At 39.5% G+C, this 13,589-nt stretch overlaps 2 protein-coding genes; one reads left to right on the forward strand and one right to left on the reverse strand.

Moving 5' to 3' along the window:
- Positions 1 to 7,837: 7,837 nt before the first annotated feature.
- On the forward strand, positions 7,838 to 8,735 carry GSTUM_00003899001 (uncharacterized protein). XM_002835087.2 has 1 exon: positions 7,838 to 8,735. The coding sequence occupies exon 1, from the start codon at positions 7,969 to 7,971 to the stop codon at positions 8,545 to 8,547; it is 579 nt and encodes a 192-aa protein (XP_002835133.1). The 5' UTR covers positions 7,838 to 7,968; the 3' UTR covers positions 8,548 to 8,735.
- A 276-nt stretch (positions 8,736 to 9,011) lies between these two features.
- Positions 9,012 to 10,543, reverse strand: GSTUM_00003900001 (uncharacterized protein; the record flags this gene model as incomplete). XM_002835088.2 has 4 exons in its annotated part: positions 10,264 to 10,543; positions 10,120 to 10,179; positions 9,458 to 10,060; positions 9,012 to 9,404 (listed from the first exon to the last, which is right to left on the reverse strand). The coding sequence occupies exons 1-4, from the start codon at positions 10,309 to 10,311 to the stop codon at positions 9,012 to 9,014; spliced, it is 1,104 nt and encodes a 367-aa protein (XP_002835134.1). The 5' UTR covers positions 10,312 to 10,543.
- Between the last annotated feature and the right edge of the window lie 3,046 nt (positions 10,544 to 13,589).

Genomic DNA, 13,589 nt, shown 5'->3' on the forward strand with positions numbered 1-13,589 from the left:
TAGAGACAAAGAAGAACTAAAGGTATTACTATACCACTATCGAGATACAGACTGTCACATCAAAGCTGGCAACCAAATTGCCTGGCTAGTAATATAAAACATTAATACAACTAATATGATGGAAATAGACAATCAAGAGGATACAGAAAGAGACAAAGCGAGATTCGGCAGTACAGATATCACAACTAGATCCATAACTATTCAAAAGTTGAAACTGGTAATTAGCCTGCTACATACATCAACACAATAGAATACACACTGCTATAATGTAACTAAAGTATCCAAGAGAACTCTCATGACCCGCACCATTCTAGCCAGCAAGGAATTGAAGAAATTCAATTCTGAATTCTTGTAGCAAATACTGAAAACCATTCCAGGGAACAGAGAATGACTTAAAAGAAAAGATTGAACTGGAGAAACTCCAAGACAACTACAAACCTCTTTTAAGTGACTAGACCCTATCTGACGAGTTGCTTTACTACAAGCAAAGTCTATTTGTACCAAAAATACTGGAACCTTGATACAACAATAGCTAAAGAATGTAACAATGCTAAAATAGTAGAACACTTCAGATAAGAAAATCCCTTCGAGATAATGATGAAGGACTTGCATTGGAAAGGCATGGCAGATTGGGTAAACGATTATGTACCGTCGTAGGATGATTGTTAGTATAGCAAATCCACACGACATGAGAAATATGGTTTACAATAACCACTGTCAATACCCTATACAGTGTGGGCATTAATATTCATGAATATTATGATGCAGTTACCACAAAGCTAAGGATGCATCCAAATTATGGTAGTAGTTGATAGGTTTACTAAAATGGCCCACTTCGTTAAATTAGAAGAAACCACTACTGGGCAAGAGGTGGCTATAGCCTTTATAAAAGAAATATGGAAGCTACATAGCTTCTCATTCGAAATTGTCTTGGATATGGATTTGAAGTTTGTTGGAGAATTCTGGAAATCCCTGTGCAAAACATTGGACATAAATAGGAGGATGACTACGGTGTACTAATCCCAGAGAGAGGTACAAACTGAACAAACTAGCCAAGTACTGAAAGATTACCTGTGAAGTTTCATCAACTATAATCAAGACAACTACAACAAATTACTACCTCTAGTAGAACATGCCTAAAATAACTGGGCAACCAAGGCATATGGGATGACCTCTTTTTTCGTAAACTATGGATTTCATCTGCAGAATGAATGTATAAAGGAATATGAGGGGCAAAATCTGGAAACAACAGCTTATATGAGTAGGATAAAAATGATCAAGGAGTAAGCAAGATATTCACTTAAGCAGGCATCAGAATCTATGGCCGGGTACTATGATAGAAAGGTCAAATGATAACCAGACTACAAAATCGGTGACAAAGTAATACTAAACATAAAAAACGTTGGTACAGGCAGAAACTTAAAGCAACATAGTCCAAAATTATAGGGTCGGTTTGTAATCTTAAAGAAATGAGGAAATCGAGCCTGGAAACTCAATATTTCAAATGGATGGAATATACACCCAATGTTCCATGTGTCCTGATTAGAATATTACAGGAGGTTATTACATACAGACTGACAACAACCTCCTAGAGAGATTGATGATATTGAGGGCAAATTATGATAGGAAATAGAAAAGATTATAAGAAGTGAGATATGCTCGTACTAAAAGGAAGTACGTGATTGCAACTAAGAGGTATGCAAACTATTATACTTGGTCAAATGGCAAGGTTTTTCTGAAGATGAGAACACCAGTGAGGCTGCAACAGTCATGGAAAATATGAGAGAAATGGTGGAAGAATTCCACCATGACAATTGGCAATGCAGAAGTAGGCAGATAAAGAATGATGAAGAAAAGGTTTTCCTACTGTGGCCAAAGAAGGACTGAAGGTTTTTAACCCTGTCTTCATCAGGTCCTAAAGAAGTTAATATTTGAGGTTTTAATGATTTAATGTTTGATTTTAATTTTCAATATTTTATTTTATACATACCAAAAAGGCATTCAGAGTGAAGCCTTAAGACAAGGAAGCTCATGTTAGGAATACTAGAATCCGATACCTAGGAGTCACCCTAAGTAGGGAAACCTCACTTGGAATCAGAATCTCCGGTTTACAACACCCCATTCTGGCCCCCTTACAGGGCGTGAAGGTCTCTGAATAATACCGTATACATTGCTACCATCCATCTAATCAGATCCTGTTTACAGGGTATATGAGAGGTGACCTTCAGCTAGGTCTGAGAAGTAAAACAGAGTAAATCCGTCAACTACTCAAGAGGTTACTAGGCTTCAAAGATGAGTTATCGTTGGCATAGACCGTAGGAAACGGGACGTTTTGGCACAAAGAGATGGTATCGAATGGTAAAGGATCTCAGCAAGAGACCAATACATTCACATCAACCCTACAATATTCAGAAGAGTTTAGAACTTCAAGGGATACTACCATAGAAGCCATTGGACTTTACAAAGTATTGCAACTAGGTTTCAGAATGTGTTATGGTTACAAGGATAACTTCCAATAATACAATAGTGATTGAAACCCTATTACTCAAAGCAACCGAGTGTTGCCAACTGAGGAAATATTTGTCAATCAGATGGAATAGCTTTCTACAAATTAGTAGGAAGTTCTCTGGAAGACATCTATCAGTTGGGTAAAGAGTTATGAAGTTTTAAAGTCAGGCGACCTGAAAAAAGCTTTTGATTACAACTACCTTCACAGATGTAACCTGCAGATGAAACTAATCATTTCATCAATGACAGAAATAATTGGAGCCAACTCAGTTCGACTTGAGAACTAGGCCACAAGTCTAAAGACTCTAATGATCAAATAACTACTATTGGAAACAGTATGATTTCAAATTAGTTATATTGTAATTGCCAAAGAGGATGTCATGATTTTCCGGGTTTCTAGGTATTCGCACCTTTCATGAATACCCGATGTTGCGAATTATAATCAGAGAGGAACATACTTGAATGATAAATAGATATAGTCCGCGATAGTCAGATGTGGAATATAAATATCGAAGTGCCTCCCAAGCTTTAGATATCATCAAGCAATCGAGAAGAGACCTTAACAATATAATGTTGTTTTACGATTCTATTTTAGTTTTACCGAATTTACTTCACACTTTGTAGTCAAACAAAATAAGTGAACTTGAGCCTTCCTAGACAATCTCTATCTACAGAAACAAATCTTGATTGGCTCTGACAATTCTAAAGTCTATCAAATTGTCTCCGCCTAACACTACAGTTGTTACAGTTGTGGGGGGTGAGCTATACACTGAGTGTTCACAGGGTCCAGTGGAGGAGCTGTCTCAGGGGAATATTACACTGATGGTTATTCCTGCTCCTCCTGCAGCTGCAGCTGCAGATGTTGGTATGGGTGGTCCAATTCCAAATTCCTCAGGTCCAGAGGAGGTACCTACTTCTGGTGTGGGTGAGTTGGGCCCTGGTGTGGTGGCACCAGCTGCGCAGAAAGTACCCCCAACTGGGGTTCAAGTGCCTGAGTCCTCTGTTGCTGAGCCTGTAGTTGGTCGGGGTAATGCCTCAGGTTGTGTCCTTCCTGAAGTGGAGGGTGGTAATGTGGATGGCCCATCTACCCCTTTTATGGGACCTGTACCTGAGGGTCGGAAGAGAATGAAAAGGAAGATCTGCTACATCAAATATAATTAATGCTCACCCATACTACTTGTCCCCAACTCGGAATAGTCATCACTCACACCAGTTTGTGAAAGCAAACAGGCTTCTATGCAGTCCACGGCGGGTTTACCAACTGTAGAGGACTCTGATGAGTTTAAGGATGACTTGAATACCTCAGCATGTTCGGCCAAGTGTCAACGACTCCAGGAAACTGTCATCATGGTAGCTACCACATAGCCATTTGCACTGTACTGCTACTTTGGTACCTCCCACGTTCTTTACCACAGTTTGTATCCTCTCGGCTAGAGAGTCCTCCCACTTTAAGACTACTTTCCTTCTGGTCTACACGCTTGAGTTATATAGTGTTTTTTTTGTTTTGAGATAGGGGATAGGTCCCTCCTGATTGGTATGAGTATCCCAAGATCATTGATTGGGGACATTCAGGTGGTTTTCTACTATCAAAGAGCTTAGCACGGGGTCTCATTCGGATGGTGGTAGTATATTTTTGTATTTTGTATGAGTTGCTTGGCTGGCAGGCAGGCTGTGCTAAGGAGGACTTTTTTTTTCCATTGATGGCATTGTAGTTAATATTTGTAGTTGGGCATGGTGCAGGCATGTTCGAGGTATGTGGTAGGAGGTTTAGTTAGTTCGTAGTTAGTGGTATCCATATTGCAGCAACCTTGGGGCCCGGCGCTAGGGCTCGTTGTATAGGTGCATCAACGGATAAGTGTGAACCTCATTTAGGGGTATCTTCCAACAAGTATAACTAACCCAATACTGGTCTAAATAACTTGAAAAAACAGCGCAGATATAGAAGGCACTAAGTCAAACAAAAGTACGGTTTTTTTAATTTGTAAACATAAGCTGAATGAATAGTATACTTATTTGAAAGGTTGGAAATTTGGTGTAAAATTAGTAGTCTTGGCATTAAAATGTAACATGAATCTAGTTACTACCATAGTAAATAGTGAAAGTTTGAATAATGAAAAATCATATAGCTATACTAATATGTAATATGCAAGCAAGTGATAACTAAGATATTACCAACTGAGATCAATAAATGCAAGATGACTAGAGTCAAAGCGTATTCAACAATGTTGTGCTGCTGGCAGACTTGGAGGTCTGCCTCAAAGTACAGTTAATCGGAAACAAGTAGAAGCAGTCCAAAGTTCTGTGCAAGGAGATATCAATTGTGAAGAAGTAGAATTGCAGAATGGTAAGTTTCTAGTCAATATATCTATAAAAGTCAGAGTATTAATGGAGGTTAATTATCTCATAACTGTAATTAATAGGAGTGAAGGAGTTCTAGATGAGAGCAGGGAGAGGAGGAAAGGTCCCATGTCGACAAACAATATGGAGACAAATGAAGAAGGAGCAAAAGCAAAGAAAAGAGGTATCAGAGAACTTAGAGTCAGTTTTGGGCAAGGAGTTAGAGGATGAGCAGGTTGGAAGAGAAGCATCTAGTCATGAAAAAGAGCAGGATGAGGTAGAAGGAGATGAGCAGCAAGTGGTTGATGAGAGAAAAGAGGTAAATGAGAAAGTAGAGAATGATCAAGATGAGCTTGATAAAAGAAGAGAGAGTCTGGATTTGGCTGAAGCGATGGGAAGCTGGCCTGTTTTATCAAAGTATCAAGCAACAAGTTTTCAGTATAAAATCCTAACAAATGGTAAGTGGCATATCTTGGAAACTTAATAGTTAGTAATTCCTAACTGAGAATTGCTTAGGAATTCATCATATGCGAAGGCTGTTGAGGTGTAAACGCAGAGCACCAATTGGGCAAGACCTTGAGCATCATTTACAAGTATTGGAGTTTCTTCACTTTCAGAGATATGGACTGCAAAAGACATTCTAGAAGAGAACATGTAAAGATGCAGCTTCTTTTATTGCTGCAGCCAATGGCTATGGGAACCGAGTCTGAAATTAAATTATTCAAAACAAGTGAAGCTGGATCAAAAGTTGTCATATTTCTTCTACCTACCAAGGCAAGTTACCAACGCTACACCGTTTGATCGATGATAAGAGTACAAAACCTTCTCTCAGAGAATATTTGGCTGGAGCTGGTGAAGCAATCACTGGCCAGAGTGTTGCTTATGCTATTTCAGCCTAATGGCAAACTGAAATTCTACCTTTTGAAGAGCAGCCAGGATTAAAGAAACCCCCTCAGCCATATTCCTCTGAGGCGAAAGCCCAATTGGTACTACTGGCAGAGTTAAGAAGGGAAGTTCAAGATACACTTAGTTTTCAGACAGCAGTCCAATGGCTATATGAAATGGGCTACAAGTTTCGTGATGTTCATAAAAGAGTTTATAAGGATGGCCATGAAAGGGCTGATGTTGTCCAATATAGACAAGAGCAATTCTTACCTGTTTTACAAGCTCTACAAGAGCGTATGGTACGTTGGAAATTGATTAGTTCAGATAGTAATGAGGAGATTCGTATTATATATCCCTCAAATCTACCTACTGGTGTCAAGCCGATAGTCATTATTGTACATGATGAAACAACATTCAATGCAAATGATGGAAGATCCAAGATTTGGATAAAAGAGGATAACATCTCTCTGAAAAAAAAACCTCACGGTAAAGGAATCATGGTATCTGATTTTCTGATACCTGGAGGACAACTTCGTATTCTTGAGGGTGTTGATAACCTAACAGTTACTGAATATGAAATGCTAGAAGAGGGACCAAAACGCCTAGACCCACATCTAACTACTTGTTCTATTGAGTATGGAGGGAATATTTGGTGGGATGGGGATCAGCTTATTAAACAAGTTATGAAGTTGGCCATTCCAGTTTTTGAATCTGCTTTTCCTGTGTGTCAAGCTCTTTTCCTTTTCAATAATGCCACTAGGCATTCACCATATTCACATGATACACTCCGAGCATGTATGGTGAATCTACGTCCTGGAGGTGGGCAAGCATGCCTTCGACTGGGAATAAATTTTCTGACTTGAGATATTTAACCTATGATAATGGCTGATGGTACACCTAAAGGACTACAAATTGTACTCCAAGTGCGTGGATTATGGAGGCCAAAGTTGCGAGTTCAATGCCAAAAGCCAGATGGAAAGAAAAACAAGCTGTGCCTTAATGGAGGTACATGTTGTACTAGGGTACTAATAGCTCAAGAGCTAGACTTTAAGGCTCAAAAAAGCAGGCTAGAAGAGGAGGTAGAAGAAAAGGGTCATTTGGTTTACTTCTTTCCAAAATTTCATTGTGAGCTCAACTTTATTGAGTACTATTGGGGGGTAGTAAAACAGTATGCACAGAGGAGATGTGGGTATAACATTCGTGCATTAAGGAAAATGGTTCTGGAATGTTTAAATTCTGTAAAACCAACATTAATTTGGAAGTACTGGGCATGAACAGAGCGAATGATGAGAGCTTACAGAGTGGGATATGCATATGGTACTACTGACTTTAAAGAAATGGTTACAAAAATATATAAGAGCTATCGCAGAGTGTCAAATTCTCAAACAATTGTATATAATTGATTTACTTTCTTTCTTACTATCCATATACCTATTATTATTTACACTACATCATAATTGATCACTACCAGTCTTGGCACTGTAGTGGCACAGCCACTGTTGCATTTGACTGTGCCACAAGGTTCACATTGTTCCCTTAATGCACCTATATGCCAGTGTTAGCGACACCAGTGTAAATAAAATTACATTGAATTCTAAGTACTTTTCCTACTTATTACTTTAACCAATACAAAACATCATTACGCTCTTTATCATTATCATGACTCTTTTTATTACTACAAAGCAAAAGCTCTACACGAGGTAGAGTTAGAGAAAGCTTACAATATGTATTACAGGTAGAAGCCAACAGTCTTGTACTATCAGTAACGTAGGTATTGGCATAAGAGCTATCATATATCAGAACTATAAGAGAAGAAGAAGAGAAGTATCATTCCCTGTCACCAAGAACTAACTATCCGAAGCGGGATTGTTATAGTTATTTAAATGCATAAGAATATCATATCATTATTATATTTTTACTTGTTTAGTTTATATACATAAAGTAAGATTAACAGATTGTTGGTAGGATAACTCTGTACTGATCTTGAATGTTTGTTTTCGTAATATTATTTTCTTGGCAGAACAATACTGGCCACAGAAATTATAAACATAAGCATAACCCTGGCCGTTGCATCCATAACTGTCACCCTTGTGAGAAAAGTGGTCCCAGCTCTTGTCTTCCGTGAACCTTACCTCGCAAATCATTGCTTCAGAAGTCCAAAAAGTAGTGAACATCTTCCTCTCTTCAATCAACCACTCAAACCTCTACCTCTACTCCCCACTCCCCCCCACCTTTACAATGAGAGCCCCAGCAATAGAACGTTCCCTCACCGCTGGGCCCGCAGAAGGTCCTGTAGACCCATTCCCGCTGCGCCTCTCGGGCCCGGTAATCAAGGGCTTCGGCCGCGGCAGCAAAGAGTTGCAAATCCCAACGGCGAACATACCAATCGAAGGCCTTCGGGTCGGCAGCTGCGAGACGGTGGAATCGGGAGTTTACTATGGATACGCTGGTCTCGACATCCCGGCCACTGCCGGCAACGACAATGACAACCACGGCAACAAAAAGTCCTCTACTACTGTTGCTGCTGCGGATGGCAGGGTCTTCCCCATGGTCATGTCCATTGGTTGGAACCCCTTCTACAAGAACTCTGTTCGGTCCGTTGAGGTGCATATCATACACACTTTCCCCGAAGACTTTTACGGGGTGCAAATGAATTTGGTTATTCTGGGGTTTATTCGGCCAGAGTTTGATTATGTTAGCAAGGAGGCACTGATCGAGGATATCAAGATGGATATTAAGGTTGGTGTGAATAGCTTGGAGAGGGAGGGGTATAGAGATTTTAAGAGTGATTCCTATTTGACCAACTTTGGATGTTGAGTGGATGATTTTTTTCCTTTATTTTTCTTCTCTCTCTTTGAGTTCCACACTTTGAATTGGGATTCTTAGTGTTGAATAGAAGGACTTTAGACGGATATTGAATCTTAGAGGAGGAATACCGGTACGGTATTGGTGTTTTATTCCTATCCATGTCTTTCATTACGCTTAAATTAATTGTCAGCTTTTTTGCACACGGAGAAGACATGGAACTTAGGAAAGCCCATTGCCCTGAAACGCGCGTTCCGCATACCACAAAAAGCACAAGGGTCTATCTGCCGTCCACGCTCTGCAGACAGTTGTCCGGATACTTGCTTCGAACATATCCTGCTACACCTGGACTGCTAAATCAAGGTCACTGGTTCGATACAACTGTTTTAGCGCACCGCCAGGCTAACAGAACAAAAAGCCTATTACGATATGGTATAAAGCGTAAACAAACCTACTTTTTTGTTTTCATTTTTTCTTCATATAACAACCTCTAACCCTCTGTTTTTTACAGCGCCATTGATATCTTCTATCTCTTCTTTTGTCCAACCTGCAGTGACCCTGCGTCCCGACCCGACTTGCTGTTCCCTCTTCACCCTTGACCATAAGGAAACATCACTGTCCCAGATGAACTGCCAAATAACATAGGACCAACTATTGTGGCGAGGGAGAGGTTCATAGAATTCCTTAGCAACCTCACGAAGCGTCCAAAGACGAGTCCAAGGAATAGCAGGAAAGTCGTGATGCTCGTTGTGAAGCCCAACGTTGTAGGTAAAGAAGTTCAACGGACCATAGTAAGAGTATGTCTCCACGGGTGCTGGGCCATCAGAGATGGCATCCTTTGGTGAGGCTTTTGGTCTTTCAAAAACGTACTAGAGAGGGTGTTAGTGAATATCGGTAATTAGGCATGGAATGGAATCCATACATGCTCGGCAATGAAATGACCAGCGCATGGGTGCAAGCTTCCAGCCAAAAAGCTGCTCATGATCAGGTACGCAAGAGCATTCCAACCACAAGCCTTGACAAGGATGGCATCAAAAATAAGCTGAGCGGTAACATTGAAGAAGTGTAGTTTTGTGAAAGGAAGCTGGTACACCATCATAGGTCGTAGAGCGTAGAAAAGAATCTGAAAAGTGCAGAAAAATGCTTTCCCAAGCACGGAATCAAGGAAAATAGCCTCAATCTTTGTCGGAAGGTCAGTGTCAAGGCCGTCAACACCAAGTGCCTTGTGATGGGTCAGATGATATGGGCGAAAAGCTGCACTGTACGGAAGTCCAATGGGAAGATTGGCAAATATAGCAATCATTCTGTTGGCAAAAGCTGAGCGGAAAGCGAGATTGTGGGATATTTCATGAATAGCCAAGAAAAGATTCTGGTTCGCAGTTGCTCCGATAATATAGGCCATAAGAAAGAACTGGCACGAGAATACCGGGGTCGATTGCAGAATAAATGCACAGAAGATTTGTAGGGAAACCACGAAGAGGACAACATATTTGGTCAGAGGTTCTGGGCCGCAGAGTTTGGTAACCTGGACAGTTTGAATCAGCTGGTGCTTTATATAGTAATGATGAACTCAATTGAAGTTACCTCAGGATGGGCCTTAATTATCTGGTGTCTTCGAGTTCGGTGGGGCTCTTCTTGGTAAGTCTAATGATAATATGGCAAACATGAGTACACTCCGAAGGAATACATATATATATATATATGTGTGTGCTAGGGACTGATATATACCCAAAGCCAATCATGGGCAGCCTGCTTAGAGGCCTTGGCTGGAGCCATGGTGGAAATCTCAATAACGGAAGTCATGAGAATTAAAAAGTAACGATGAGCTAACAGTCGGAAAAGGAATGGTCTGAAGGAGTGGTGATAAAGGAAAAGCTAGGCAGAAGATCGATATATCGATGGTGGGAGATTCCTTATTCGCAAGCTGTCATGGGGAGGAGAATTGGGTCATCCGATGGAAGCAGAGGTGGTGAGCAGCGGTAAAGAAAGGGGTGGACGGGCTGGTGGTGTTGAGAGCCTACCGTAGGCAATCTCTGAACCTGTTGTGGTATTTTTTTTCACATCAGGACTCAAGTGGGAGAGCTTGAACCGGTAGACTACCCCTGAGCGCTCAGGGCATAGAATGCCAAGTCTGCCAGGCTAGCCTGGAGCATGATACGGCACTGGAGTACTAGTAAATTAGAATAGTACCAAATCATACGGCTCAACGGAAAATTTGGTAAGCGACCCTACAATTGTGCTGTACTCGTATAGTACCGTTACTTTACGTGTATCACACTCACACGAGATACCGGTAGCTGATTTCAAGTATGGGTTCAGAAACGGATAAGTGTTAACCTCAATTATGGGAGTTTTAAGCGGAATATAACTCACTTAATAGTAGTTCAATATTTATTATTATTTTTTTTTAAAAAAAAAAACCGTAGAAATGTAGCCTTAGTGCAGCTGAATAAAAGTAGGGTTTTTTTGGTTTTCTTTGTAAAACCAAGTAACAGGCTTAGTATTCTGCTTTAAATTATTGAAGATTTTGGTATATGATCACTGGTCTTGGCATTAAAATTCAACATCAAAAGCTGACTAAGTATGAAAAATTCAAGCTATTCTGGTTTTAAATAGTAAAGAAATAACTACTATGGAGGAGAAAAACTACGACTTGGAGAGAACTACAATTAATAGCTTGAAATTAACTAAAAGTTAAATAATAAAAAGTATCTGACAAAGGCATGCTACTGAATTTAAGGGGACCTGGACTAAAAGGCAGGGTTAATTAGTAGCTAATACCGATTCTGGTTATTAAGAAATGGTAATCTGTTCTACCAATGATGATTAGAAGTTATTATCTATAAAGAGTTTTTGATCTTTAAAGTATTATATTAACTTATTATTATATCATTTCTTATAAATCAATACTATTTTAGTATAGTAATATATTATTTGTATAAACTAGAGTACTTCATAATCTATTACTAGTAGAATTAGTAGTACCTTCATTCAGCTACTATTGCATTCTTCTATACCACATAGATGATAGTCTTCTTTAATTATATTTTTCTTTTATATAGTAGTTTTTATTCATGTTTAAAGTACACAGGTCATGTCCACTAGCATCCTATGTAGACCTAAACCTCTGCCATTAGATAGGCCCCAGAAGTCAGAAGAAAAACCTTCTTACCTAAGCAAGTAGTTAGAAATGACTCTCTAGAGCAGCAACCCATAGTGCACACTGCTAGAAATCCACACTCAAGTATCTAAAACTAACGAAATCCTCCACCCCAACCGATGACACTCCTCGATGTGCATGAAAGAAAAACCTCTAAACAAAGCAAACTCCAAAACCTAAGTAGCTCATGTTAGGAGTACTAGGATCCAATGCATAAGAACCATCCCAAGTAGGGTAACCCCACTTGGAATCTGAATTTCTAGCCTCCAATACCCACCTGTGGCCCCTTTACAGGGCCTACACATCACCATACATATCTATCTCAATTGCATCCTGTAACTATAATGCCGCAGAATTTGAGGTGTAGGAATAATACAATATACATCGCTAACATCCATCTGATCAGGTCCTGTTTACAGGATATATGAGAGTGGGCCTTCAGCTGAGTCTGGGATATGGAACTGAGTAGATCTGTTAACTTTGCAGAGAGTTACTATGCTTCAAAGATGTAACGTCCTTGGTAAGAGTTATAGGTAACGGGACGTTTTTGTACAATGATATACTATAGATGGTTTAAGGATCCCTCCGAGAAACCAATCTATTCGCACCCATCCTACAATAACTGGAACAGTCTAAAACTCTAAGAAATATTACCACGGAAGCCAATAGACTTTGTGGAGTCTTATAACTAAGCTCAGGAATACATCATAGTTGTGAGAATAACTCCTAATAGAGAAACAGCGACTGAAACCCTGTTACCTAGAGTATCAAAGGATTTCTAACAGAGAGATTCTCTGCCAATCTGGTAGAATAATTACCTACGAATTAATAGGAAATTAACTGGAAGATATATGTAGGTTAAATCCTAAGTTATAGAGATTCAAAGTCAGGGACCTAGGAAGGTGGAATTTACTACTACCTTTGCTGATACAAACCCATAGATGAAACTGATCATTTTATCAATAAGGGAGACTACTAAGGCTAGTGCAGTTCGAGTTGAGAAATAAGCCACAAGTCTAATAATTCTAAAGATCGGATAATTACTATTGAGAAAAGCATAGTTGCTAATGAGCAAAATAGTAATTGCTAAAGAGGATGTTGTGGTATTCAAGTACCTCTAGTATCTGCATCTTTGAAGTATACCAGATGCAGTGAGTTATAATTAGGGAGGTAAATAGTTTGTATGATGGATAAATGTAGTATGTGAATAATCAGACATGGAATATATATATTGAAGTATATCTCAACCTTTTAGGCATTATTAAGCAATAGAGTAGAGAGGTTAACTATATAATGTTGTTCTTGAGATTCTGTTTTACTTTATCTACTTCACCTTGCTTTTAGTAGTTATAAGCAAAAGGAGTGTATTTTGCGCTTTCCCAGAAAGTTTCCATCCACAGAAATAAATCTTGGATGGCCTAGAAACCTTTGAGTTTATCCAGGTTATGTGTACCAAATAGTATATTGTTAGATTTCCTTATTCCTTAGGCTCTCTATTTAGCTACCTTCTTCTACCACACGATGTAGCCAAGACAACAAGTATCCTACCACATATTCCTGACAAATGGAAGCGTCTGAAAATTTGGGCTTTATAGCCTGGTTACATGAAAATAAAGAAGCTCGCAAACCAGTAAAAGCAATGGCACAACCTTCTAAGCAGATTATTTTAGGGGAGTCAATGAATATCTTGGGAAATGAATACTCCACAACTTTCAGTTATTTGTTTTTTCTCCTTCTGGCTCTGCAGAAACCTTTATGAGGACCAGCAAGTGAAGCTCCTGGTATCCCTCTGTCTTCAAGAGCCCATGCTCCAGTTTTAAGATCCTTCATACCACATTCGAACACCTATGCTGCAGACTTGACAAGACTCACTGCTACAGTAGGAATGGTAATA

Source organism: Tuber melanosporum (genome assembly GCF_000151645.1).
Source record: "Tuber melanosporum whole genome shotgun sequence assembly, scaffold_1, strain Mel28".
NCBI lineage: Eukaryota > Fungi > Ascomycota > Pezizomycetes > Pezizales > Tuberaceae > Tuber > Tuber melanosporum.

Coding starts and splice junctions, on each gene's coding strand:
- GSTUM_00003899001 (XM_002835087.2), top strand. CDS start 7,969: ATGAGAGCCCCAGCAATAGAACGTTCCCTCACCGCTGGGCCCGCAGAA.